General features: G+C 32.7%; 1 protein-coding gene across 27 annotated transcripts in view; it reads left to right on the top strand.

The window, feature by feature from the left end:
- The window catches only part of LOC134542023 (basement membrane-specific heparan sulfate proteoglycan core protein), a 649,742-nt gene that overhangs the window by 461,582 nt on the left and 175,413 nt on the right, over positions 1 to 12,747 (top strand). For 14 of the 27 annotated variants that reach the window (XM_063385818.1, XM_063385837.1, XM_063385833.1 and 11 more), the window contains exons 9-15: positions 924 to 1,052; positions 1,809 to 1,922; positions 6,417 to 6,533; positions 9,459 to 9,566; positions 10,946 to 11,062; positions 11,374 to 11,493; positions 12,272 to 12,391. In XM_063385818.1, the coding sequence (XP_063241888.1) occupies positions 924 to 1,052; positions 1,809 to 1,922; positions 6,417 to 6,533; positions 9,459 to 9,566; positions 10,946 to 11,062; positions 11,374 to 11,493; positions 12,272 to 12,391 (825 nt within the window). The remainder of the gene's footprint in view (positions 1 to 923; positions 1,053 to 1,808; positions 1,923 to 6,416; positions 6,534 to 9,458; positions 9,567 to 10,945; positions 11,063 to 11,373; positions 11,494 to 12,271; positions 12,392 to 12,747) is intronic. The other 13 variants (XM_063385838.1, XM_063385831.1, XM_063385824.1 and 10 more) reach the window with 9 other exon arrangements.

Raw genomic sequence — 12,747 nt, 5'->3', positions numbered from 1 at the left:
TTATTTACATTTGCATTTGCTTACATTGTGTGGAGTTAAGACCCTTAAGTCAGCAATTTGCATGGGCCATCAAGTGAAAATCAGACCTTCGTCAGACAGTGTGCCATTTGAAACTGCTTTAAAATCCAAAGTCACATCCATTAAAAATAAATAAATAAAGCATTTAACTATTTGTGGCTGTAGGAATGGTAGCATTGTCCTCGTGTTTTGTCCTAGAATTTTATTTTTCGACAGTGAGAGTGGCAAAACACCTTTTTTTTAGACCTTTTATTTGCAAAACAGCCGTAACATGACACCGCTCTTAAAGAGTCAAAACGTTTTGTTGCTTTCCCGTGATAAAAATAAATTATTTTAGACAAAATTGGTTGGACATTGTATATGCAGCACAGAACGCTATATATTTTATTATTCTAAGTGCATGACTGTACTCTGGTATTCTGTAGTAAGCAAACTCATTGCAAGAGATTGTATTTACAACCACATTATGGGCACTATGGTATTGAGATGAATTATTGCAGATGTAAAGTGGCTGTTATTGCACATTGCAGTCCTTTAGCACCTAGTTGGTGAGAGTGTTTTATAGAAGCTCTTGTCAGTAAAAAAAAATAAGCTAACAAATTAATTTGCAAAAAGTACATATATATTTTTTGGAAAAATAATTTTAATGAATGTAATAACTTAGTCCTCACTCTAAAACTAGCAGAAAAATAATTGAACTTAATTGAAACTATCTATTTGAAATTTCTCTAAAAAGAATAAGATTATAAATACGGCGCTGTTTTATGGGCCGCTGCAAGCCTTGTCTCCAACTTTGTGTGGTACTTCTTTGCTTTGGTTATAGTATTTATTTATTTTTTGCTTGGCTTCTCTGCTGTCCACTGGTTGGCTTATCGGCACCTTTATTTGATTTGCCCGACCCACAGAGCCCACCCGCCCCTCTTGCCAAAGCGATCAGTACCAGTGCAGGGACGGCTCTTGCATTGACGGGACTCAGGTGTGCGACTCTTACCGGGACTGTCCCGAGGGAGAAGACGAGAGCAGCTGTGACGCCAGTAAGTCCTCCCGCCCCGAGAGCGTCGGGGTCGCTCCGCCGTTCCTCGACCACTTTCCGAGGCCGGCCTTCAGGGCGAGAAATGTCTCTGCTTGTACTCCATGTCATTTTAAATTGGACTGTTACATGCAGTCATTTAAAAAAAAAAAAAGATAAAGGAAGTGATTTTTTTTTATCTCGTGTGTCTTTCCGAAAGTGTAAAAGTTTAACTTCTTTGTCGCTGAAATTGGTTCTGTTTTCATTTGAGTTCATGAGTGTATTAATGGGTGTAATCGTGTTAGTAAACCCTTAAAAATTTACATTTAAACATGTTATAAAATAATGGACAATGGTACACAATTTATCAAACTGACTAATCAACTTAGTAACCTCAAGTAAACTATGGTGATTGGGAACACAAACAATTTTTCCAAGCTTTTTCCTTACTTTTCTGTAGCTATCTTTTTTAACTTGGGGCTAGTGATTAAGTAATAAAACATGCTCATATGAAAATGTAGTATTTTTAGAAAATGTTAACAGTGCTTACTTTAAAAACTAATGTGGATAGTTAAGTTAAAAGTTGAAATTTTTTTTAAAATTAAGGAATGGTAAATGGCACATGCTCTATTGGTATCTCTTTACATGGTGTCGGTATACATCACTGGCAATATAATGGTTAGAAATCTTACCTGGTTTGTTACTAGTAGTTCTCAGATTTCTTGCAACACTCTCCAGTGTAGGCATTTGGTTAATAATCTCACTCACTTGCTCGTTACAGGCTGCCGCCCTACCTTCGAGTGGAGATGCGACTCTGGGACCTGCATCGACGCACGCCTGCGTTGCAACGGCCGCATCGACTGCCCAAGAGACGACTCTGATGAGCGAAACTGCCGTGAGTGGAAACCATTCATGTGTTTCACGCTTATTATTTATTTATTTATTTATTTATTTATTTATTTATTTATGTAAGCAGTTCTTCTACATTGAAAAAAAAAATTCAAATTATAAGTTAACTGAGGTGCAATTTTGAATTGCATTAAAAATTATTCTCCTTGTATGATACGATACACAAAACCTACACAAATAAGTAGTTTTATCTTAAATACTACTTAATATTTTCCTTTTTAACAGCTTTATTCGAATTATGATTTACAACCACAGTGGCTGTAACAACATTACATTACTAGATCCTATACTCTTTAATGTAAATTTGATGTTACAATTGAAGGTACAACAAACACTGTTTACAAACTTTACAGGGTTGAAAAGATTGAGTGTGTCTCTGCACAGCTCAGAAAACAAACAGGTAATGAGATTGTAAATGGACTGTTGCAAAGGATTGATCCTCAGATAATTTTTTTAGGGGACTTATTGTTCAATATAAAATTCATAGACCTTTTATCCTTCATACTGGCAGGCAGGGTACTAACTCATCCACCAAGTTAGTTTGTGTGCTGTTATGTTGTGTTAACGGCTAGCCTCAGGATAACATTTAGTCTTTAAACCTTTTTTTGTTATTAAGGAAGGAGATCAACTACTAGGTAATTGATAGGCCATGTATGATAAATGGCAAAATTAATGGAACATGACACAAATAATTTATAGACACAAATGGTTTATTTCTACAGACTTAGAAAACAAAATATAATTTTGACAAATTTTCCAACCGTCATATTACTGTAAAGTAAGTATGCCTACAAAATTCAAGTTAATATTTTTAACACAAGCCTTCCTTCTGCTCTTAACTTGATTCACACTTTGCATGTCACGTGGATTCCTGCGTAACACATGCCAAGTCTTGAACATTGTCGTAATGTACGTTGTGGTCAGCGTGGATGTTGCATGGGAAGATACAGTGAAAGAAGAAAACTAGTGCCATTAGGTGCCATTACTACTGGTCTCACAGTCCAGCAGGACTACCGTGTTTTATCGCATAATGGTCGCACGCGCGTAATCGTCGCAACCATATTTTAGGCTGTCAAAATTGGGATAAGAAACTTCTCGCGTAAACGTCGCATGATGTTTTTGGTCCCACTAGTAGATGCCGAGCGCTTTGTGTAGGTATTTTTTCCATATAAAACGATGTCTTTTAAAGTAGAAATCTAATTCATTCGGTCATTACCACTTACTTAAAAAATTAACGGAAAAATACGAAGTTGTTTGACGTGTAAATTTTCTTATAAAGACGTTTTTAAACATTATTTCCTTTATCTGATCGTCTGCGTCGCCGCGGTGTAGGTATAATCTCAAATTTAATTTTGGTCATTACCATTTATTTATTTAATTAACGGAAATACAAAGTTGTCTGACGTGTAAATGTTTTTTAAAGATGTTTTTAAACAGTATTTCCTTTATCTAATTGTCTGCGTTACCGCGGCATACCGCTTATAAAAATGTAGCCAGCGCATCATTCATGTTTGGTTATGTTGCTTCCCGTATAGAGCACACGCACGTAGTCGAATATCGAAATCTCGCCGAATGGATGCAACGCGCACTCTCTGTCAGGTGCCGAGTTAACTACATTTGATAGCCCGCATTCTTTCGTGGCAAGTGTGTACTACGACAAGTTAGTTTACGTCAGATTCAAGTGGCTTGCGTTCGTGTTAGAGTTTTGGTTTTTCTATTTAAAGTTGAAGAAAGGTTTTTGTTTAAGGAATTATTAATATAGATTGTTTGGCGTGCTCTTGTACACTCCACCTTTTTTAAAATAAATGCACTTTCCATGAACTGGTTTTGTTTTTATGAATAACTTTACCTAACAAAAATTTTTTTTTCCGCATAATTGTCGCACCCCTACTTTTCAAACTTGATTTTAAAATAAAATGTGCGACGTTTATACGAGAAAACACGGTATGTTTACAGTGGTCAGATTGTGAGTGTTTTAAAGGGCTGAAGGTCAGTAGTGTTTGAGTGCAAAATTTATAAAATAATGTCTTGTCTGGGTGTAATCTTACACAAAACTTACTAATAGTGCTCCTTAAACAGAACAAAATTCAGTGCCTTGACAAAACTGGTTTTTGACGTATGTTGTTAACCATGGCTTCATCTGTCGTGGCTATATTTTCAATCATGTTGTTTTCCAGCTAAATGAAAATCATGTGCAAAGTGAAGTTTTGTTTATTTTAAAAATATATGTATTTAGCAATACTGTAATGAAAAAAGATTAATTCGTAGGTAGTTCAAAGTATACTAGTTTTTATCTGAGTGAAAAAAAAATTGCCACTATATCTATAGTAGTACTAAGTATGAATGTATGAAAAATACCATTTTTCTTTCCTCGTTTGATATGGAACCCTAGAATTTTTTAAGCCCTGACAAAAAAAAACCTGGTTGGGTGACATGTAGAATCATCTTTGGGAAGCAAATTGAATTGTTCAAAATCGAACAGAATTAGGTGGATCGTAGTAATGATGTTACCCCTTTGAAAGGTATCTCTTCATTCAGCTTTAACCTCGCCACCAACTTCTGTCATAGGCCAAAAATTAGCAAGAAATGATTTGGCTATATTACTGTAAAACCTTTTCGAACAAATTTAAACACATTTAACTATGCGGTCTGACCTGTTCCATAAGAAGCAAAAAGCATCCGTTAAAGATATATCTGGTAATGATTGCCACCTAATTTCTTACCATTCTAAATAGTTTTAGCAGTAAAAATCACTGCGCATAATGGCTGTTTACATTCAAACGTAATAAATTTTGCTTGGTGGTATAGCTAAGCTGCAATTTTTTGTATTTATTGTGTAACTTTGGCGAACTTTAAACCATATGTTTTCTTGCAAAAAAATCTGGGCTAGAAATTTTCCATGGGGTACATAGCAAACTGTTGTACATGATATCTATGTCTCTGGATTCAAACAGGTATGGCAAATTGGGGAGTTTTGTTATAAACCATTTTCCTTTAGGTCTAGGAGGAGAAATGATGTGTGAAATTTTTTTGACTTAAAAAAATCTTAGGTTTTTTAAAATGTTTTGTAATAGTCTATCAAAAAAATCTAAGTATCTGCATTTGATATTTGTGAATTGAGTTTTCTACAAAACACAAATATAGGTAAAGAGAAAATTTAACTATCTAATTTTTAAGAACCTCTCTCATTGCATTGTTATTTTTCTAGTTGTATAAAGTTAGAGATATATTTTCTAATGTTTTAATTTATAGTAAAATCTATAAACTCTAAACATTGCAATTTTCATACTAACAAAAAATATGTGTGTTTTGCAATTAAAATTGTACTTTTGTCGAATGGAAAAACTTTGAATTGGTATAGGTAAAGATAAACATAATTTGTAATTTTATAACTTCATTCAACTATAAAAACTAAGTAATTCAAACAACTGATATAATTATGTGATCTGCTGTATGTAACAGTTTGAAATAATAATTATAGAGTGTTTAATAGTTAATTAAAACTCCGAATATTTTTCTGTGTAAGGTATTTAATTAATTATTTTTTTGTCGGAATTTGTCGAGAATGCCTGTGCATGATCTGTGTTATTGTGTGTATTCACATTTGGCAAAGTTGATGGGTTTGTGTAATGGGTATTGGAATGCAGATTTGCACATTTTATTTAAACATAGCATGGTGTACATATTGTGTTGAATGAACCAGACATTTCACACTTGCATGTGGGGCAGTAATACATGCTTTTTATTTAAAGTTATTGTTTTGCTCAAATGTGTGATCATAAGCTGTTGATTCTGTTTTTACTACCTTTCTGTGTTAAGTAAGTACCAATTATTTACTAAATTTTCCTGCAGTATTACAACTATCATCAGGCATTATTAATTTGTAGCTGCATACCAAACATGTTATAGTTAGGGCTTTAATTTTTTTTAAATTTCAACAATAATGTTTTATTTTTTAAAATACTGTTGATTGTTTAGCAGGAAACTCATAAATATTCTTTAGTTCATAAATTTTTTTCAGCATTAAAAATACAATGCATTTTGGTTTTGACAAGAATTTACTTTTTATTTTATTTTAATTATTTAGTATTGGTTTTTTAACTTTTGGAAATAAAACTAAAGTATAAAATAAAATTTATTTTGCTGCAGTAATAATATATCATAATTAGAATGATAAAAATATAATGTGTACAACATTTGGTTGTATGTTTATAACTGTAACACACATTTAATATCTTTATTACTGTAACAAACATTTAAATACAACACAACATTTAAATAAAAATTATATTTTTAACATAGTGGGAGAACTGATGTTCACACTTACTTTCAGTAATCAAGTCAAATTCAGTGGAAAGAAGTTGCTATGAAATATTTTTTTTGCAGTGCATTAACATTGTGATGTTTTTTTAACTTTTTGTTTGTTTCCCTTGCATGACGACTGATTTGTTTGACTGTTGTTTGATGTGTGGGTCGACAGCTGCTCCTTGTATCTCTGGTCAGTTTCGGTGTCGCGACGGATCATGCATTGATGCCATCCTCAGGTGTGATAACAAAATTGATTGTCCCAGAGACAGCCTTGATGAAGAGTATTGTCGTAAGTTCAGTAACACTTTTAACACGTGGGGAAGACAACCTCTGTTACCTGCCTTCACATTTGTAGTTAGTCATCTTACTATCAGATTGGTAGCCTTCGTTTTGTGGTGCTAAATTCTCGTCGTTCTTCTCTTGTGTGTTCGTCCAAACTCCCTTAGAGAGACACTGATCGCTGGGAAATATTGTAAGTATTTGCCTGTCTGTGGATTTTCAGTGCTTCTCTTATTTTCACCTACGTGATCGTCCACATTCTTTTTAAATGTTTCAGTGTGTGTTTAAGTAGTATGTTGGTAAATATATGCCTGAAAATTTGTAGGTTAGTATACAATAATATAAAGAGGTAGTTGAATCGCACTGACCCACCTATCATGTTTATCACTGCTCAGCATTAACAGTGATTAACAGTTAAGTGTTGTATTCCTCTGAAATCATTAATAATGTTGTGAAAAAATAACTACAAAATATCACTCACATAGAAAAATTATTTTATCTATTTATTTCTTGTAATGATTTATTTAATTTCTGTTTGTTACGTAAGAGGTGAATTTTTGTTATTGAGGCAGGATGATAAAAGTGATGTTCGCTGGTGTTTTTAGCATGGTATCACCTCTAAGTGCAAGCCTTTCAACTTGTGTGCAGTTTTCTCATCATGCGTAGGGCAACTATTAGATGGAGGAGAAATTGAGAAAAAGGTGTAATGCAGTCTCTTGAGTAGTTTCAAAAATCTGCACTGGGCGTTTCTTGTCTAAAAAAATACTCGTAAAATACTTGTTTTAATCATTTTCACTCTCCTTAAAATACAGTTTAAAAACAAAATACGGGAACAGAAATACTCATCTGCCCTTAGCATATTCTTAATGCATTTCGTAAACAGACACTACTGTGATATCTTGAGCACTTTTCAAACTGCATGGTTTCTTCTGAGTTTCTGCACACCGTATGTTTGCCCAAACGGTCAGGGCCCTTAATGGGAACTTTTTATTTACAATAAATAATTTTAATAAATTATAAATTTTTTATTTAGTCGTACCTTAGAATAATTTGAAAGCTTTAGCTTTAAAATTATAGAAGTTTTAAAACTTTTGTGTCTTTTAAATCAAAAATTTGTTGAAATTGTAGTGTTTACGAATAAAAAGCTTAAAATATTTTATTCTGATTCAGTAATAGGTATTTCTTTTTTCTCAGAATGTTAAGGCATGATATTTACCAACATATAGTTTTGGTAGTAAAGTGTGTGTATTTTGTGGCATTTGTCCATTGATGTTACTCTTCTACATGTTTGGATTTTGGCATCCGTGACTCGTGGATTCTTTGTGTGTTGGCTGGGAACTGTCTCTCTCTGATTGTTTGCTGTCTCACTTTCCACCGTGGTTTTTTACTTTGTTAAAATAGTTTATTTTTAAAGTGGTGATGACCATCATATACTGTATTTTTACTATATTTTAAATTGTAACTTGTATTTTTTGATTTGCATATTATGTAACACTCATGCATAGAAAATTCATGGGTGAAGAGAGTTAATCCCTCTAATAAATTAATATATTTTAAAATGGTTTCGGGTGTGTATTTTTAAAATACAGTGTTTTAAATTTTATAATACATTTGAATAATTACGTGCATATTTTCCTATGCATGTGTGATACATGGTAAAATATAATTTAATAGTTTTATTTTTTAAATAAAAAAAAATTCTGGTTTACTGGGATGCAGTTTGAAGTGTGAGTTATTGTGTACTTCAAATTCGGCTTAAATAAATAATATAAAACAATTTTGGACTCCAAACAGTCTCTAGAATACATAATTAGAATTTGAGTAGATTTCATTTTTTAATATATAAAACTGAATTTCACTGATGCAATTCATTGTTAAATTGGCTACATCTAGTTTGCTAGAACTTGTTTCAGGAAAGTTATAAATTCACATTTCAAAGAACTTAAGATCATAAAATATCATTGTAATTTGTTGCTTGCTAATTAAAGTGTTAATCCTAAATGATTTATTTACATCTTGTCCGTAAGGAAATGGTTGATTTACAAGTATTGTACAGTCTAGAATTTCTTATTCATGACTATTTTATGTAAGCAAGCTACATTTTTCTGCATATTTTTATATGATTCAAACTTAATTCATACAAATGCAAAATTATATAACATATACTAAAATTTATATAAAAAAAATTATTTTGCTGCCATAACTTTTTTCTTTCATTAAATGTATTTTATTACTTTATGTTTTTTTATAAACTTTGTAACTACTGTTAAAAACTTTTTTTAAATTACACAATGTTATACAAGTTAGTTTCAAAAATTAGTACCGGTATACATTTAGTTACAATACCACACACACATAGATCATACTTAGTATGATTTTTTCTTTTTTAAAAAAATTTTTTTCATTATCATTTTTATTTACTATTAATAGTTTTTAATGTATGTCTATTGCACTCACATCATTAATATTTTTTAGGAATCTATTTTTTATGGTAACCTGTACTGATTATTGTACGTAATCCTTTTTTTTTTCTAGTCCACCAGTTTGCCTGCCTACCTAGTCATTAAATTAAATAAAGAACCTGAGGATGCATTGATATTCCACTTAATTTGTATTGTCTGACAGTCTGTAGTGATAATTTGTAGCTTTCTGCAGTATAGTATACGTATGTAGAATATATTAGTATTGAAATTATTATTTTGGTGATGGGTAAAATACAAAATTATTATTATTTTTAATTGTCAGTTTAGTTGGTTTTTATTTTGTTTTGTTTTTTCTTTGCCCCTTCATATTCCTGAAAAAAAGTTTTTTTTTTCTTTTTTTTTTTTTCTTAATTTTATTTCAAGAAAATGTGTACATGGCTGGTTGGTTGTACGCATCTGGTTTAATCTGTTCTGTGAGAATTTTTTTTTTGTTTTCCCATGTGTTCTTCCAGCATGCACTGCGGATCAGTTTGAATGTTCCAACAAGCATTGTATTCCCCGCAGCAGGCATTGTGATGGTTACAACGATTGTCAAGACGGCAGTGACGAACGCAACTGCCGTATGCATCCTTTGGAATACATGTTTACTAATTCTTGTGGTGTTTTGGTTGGATTAATGTTAAAAATTTGTCTGCTTCCCCCCTCCCCGCACCTCATGCTGTGGTTTAGGGTCAGTGGAAAAAAAACACACACACTAAGCAAATTTCTGCTTTTGCACTGCTTTGCTTCATTCAATTAACATTTTAACGGTTTGATTTTGCTACTAACTACAGTACACAATTTAACATATACTAAAATAGACAGGGATGCTACAGTTTTTACTATTTACCATATTTCTTAATCACTACTTAAATAAATAAATTTGTGTGCATTTATGATAAACTACTCCAACATTCATGCTACAATGCTAAATTCAGTGTAGCGCTTCCTAGTCAATGTTTTGAAATAATGACTGGTTTTACAGTATTTAACATATAAAGATAATCTAAATAAAACTGTATAAAATAGTGCAAAACTTAGCCTAAACTTACTTTCTGTATTGAAAGTTTGTTTTAAAATAAAACTTATTGATGTACATCTTTGAAGATCGAAATGAAAACGCTTGTGTATTTTTTTGCACCATGTTGCTTGGGAAAATATTACTGTTATGTCATTGTGTGTGCTTTGAAAATAGGATGGTCTTTCTTTTGGATTTGATTGTGTGACAGTTAACCAATTAATTTTTAGGACAACACAGAATTGTGTGATACATTATGTGAGCAACATTTGGTTTCATTTCGGTTTCGGTTAAGTATTGACTCTTTGTAAAATTTATTGCTTTATTATGCAGGAAAACTTTTTTTTCTGTTGTAAGAATTTTCAACCCAGATTTTCTGTGAAGAACTAGCAGAAATAATTAAATAATTATGTTAAAATTATTTTAGCTTAAACTATAAGTATAATTGGTGTGTTCACACATGGAAAGAAAGATGGACATAAACCCTTAAACTGTTTTATCGGCTGTCTTTCCAGTTAAGTCAAGCAATCATAGTGTAATACTTAATATTTGTTTTTACCTTCTTTCTCAAATACTTTCAACTGTTTTTCTTCTTCTAAAATTTTACTTTCACTTTATCTTCTTTTGCACTCTGACCAATCACACAAAAGGATTAACAGCTTGCTTTGATAAATGTCAGCATCAAGTGTATTATCAAAACATTATATTAAGATGCTATATGAAACTGAGAGTAAAAATGAAGATTTAGTTTTGTTTTAAAATTCAAGGCATCACTGTAATAAATTTATTTTTCCACGACATTGATCTACTTGTGTGTTTCACTGAATACCTTCAATCTTTGAAACTAACGTAGGCTATGTTACTAACAGCTGGTTTGGGCCTGAATTGCTTCTGGAAGCACTCAAGCTGTGTGGTTTTTGAGACTTGTTTTAAACGTTTTAGGTAGGCAATGTTCGTCCGATGAGTTCCTATGCGGTGATAACACTACTTGTATCTCTAATGCACTTCGTTGTGATCGAAGAGTCGACTGTCCTGATGGCTCTGATGAAGCTAACTGCGGTAAGCTTTACAAGGTTTCTTTTTAAACTGTTTTTGTAATCAAAATAATGGTGTTGTATATATGTAAAACAAAACAAAAATCCTTGTAGACTTATGTTAGTATTAATTGACAATCCAAGCAGTTCCAGTACTTTTTTACATTATACTCCAAATGTAATATTTTAGCATTGTTTTCTGAAGGAAATCATTAATTTGAGATTTTTGGAAATTCTCCAGTTTGTATATAATATTTATATGTACACCTACAGTTACATGTTTATCTACTAAGTTTGTAGTACAGAGCTGATGTTAACTCCGCTGTTTGTTTACAGGCGTCCAACCGACATGCAGAACAGACGAGTTCCGTTGTGAGGACGGAACGTGTCTGAACATCAACCAGAGATGTAATGGGGCGTCGGACTGTCTCAGTGGGGAAGATGAGGAAGGCTGTGGTACATATATACTTCACTGTATTTTTTTTTTTTTTTCTAAATGTTTTCAACCCACAACATTTTTCAGCTGGGCTCTCAATATATTTACTTTTGTCACGTAAGTGATTAATTGCATCTTAAACTTCATTGATAACATACTACTTTGATGATAGGTTTCTTTATACATTTTTCATCCCAATCTTTTTACTTTTTTTTTCTCTCCATTCTGTACATAGTGTTACTGGTTCCAACATATTACATCATTATTTACTGCTGGTTATTTCCTCCATTGGAATAGTCATTTTTCACTGGGAGTTTTCATTATTCAAAAAGTGCTATTATTAAATCAAATTCATTGGTATAAAAATGAAACTCATTTAGAATACTAACAGAACTCTATTACATGAGTTTGTATTACTTTCAAAAGAACCTAAGCAGTTTTGGAAACCAGTGAGCTAACATTCAATGTCTCAAGTTTCTTCTTCCTACACAATTGAGTGGACTAGGCTTTCTTGAAATTTTTAGCTTTACCGTTCAGCACTAGGGCAACAGGCATTGACTGTCCATTGATCCAAGTTTTCTCTGCACTATTCTCACTGGTTTTTATTGAATCAGAAATTAAAGTCATAACCGACTGTGTGTAAATGGTGATGTTTGAGAATTATTCTTCAAATCTTTTTCTTTCTTCCTCGTTCTCTTATGAAATTAATTCTTCCATGGGAAAAAAACATGAAAATGCAACGAGGGCATGGTTGTGGCAGGCACGGGTGTTGTATGTCATGTGTGTGTGTTCTTGCAGCGGTGTGCTCCCCGACAGAGTTTAAGTGCAAGGATGGTCGTTGCGTGGACTCGCGGGTGGTGTGCGATGGGAATCAGGACTGCGGGGATGCCAGCGACGAAGACGATTGCGGCGATGGTGGTAGGGAAACGAGAGTAGCTCTGACTCCTGTGATGTCTAACAACCCAGCAGTCATTCTCGTAGTGTCATGCTTCGTAAAGGATCTTATTGACACCCGCATGAGTTGTTGCTAGGAAAACAAAAATCCTGATTAGAGTCTTCTGCTTTGTTATCAAGATTATTCTGTTTGTGGGTTTTCCCGATTGTGCACCCTTCACCTTACACGCTTCTCGAAAGAACTAATATGTACTAATATCTAACCCTAACATTGTGTGTTCAGTGACTTATGCAAATCAATTGTCTACTTCAAGGATGGTTTTAACGAGCAAGCATGTACTAAAATAAACTGACTTTCTGGTTCTTATGGAACCTGTATG

Source organism: Bacillus rossius (genome assembly GCF_032445375.1).
Source record: "Bacillus rossius redtenbacheri isolate Brsri chromosome 4 unlocalized genomic scaffold, Brsri_v3 Brsri_v3_scf4_2, whole genome shotgun sequence".
NCBI classification, from domain to species: domain Eukaryota; kingdom Metazoa; phylum Arthropoda; class Insecta; order Phasmatodea; family Bacillidae; genus Bacillus; species Bacillus rossius.
Note: the sequence above shows the minus strand (reverse complement) of the source record. Positions and strands in the feature narration are given on the sequence as shown.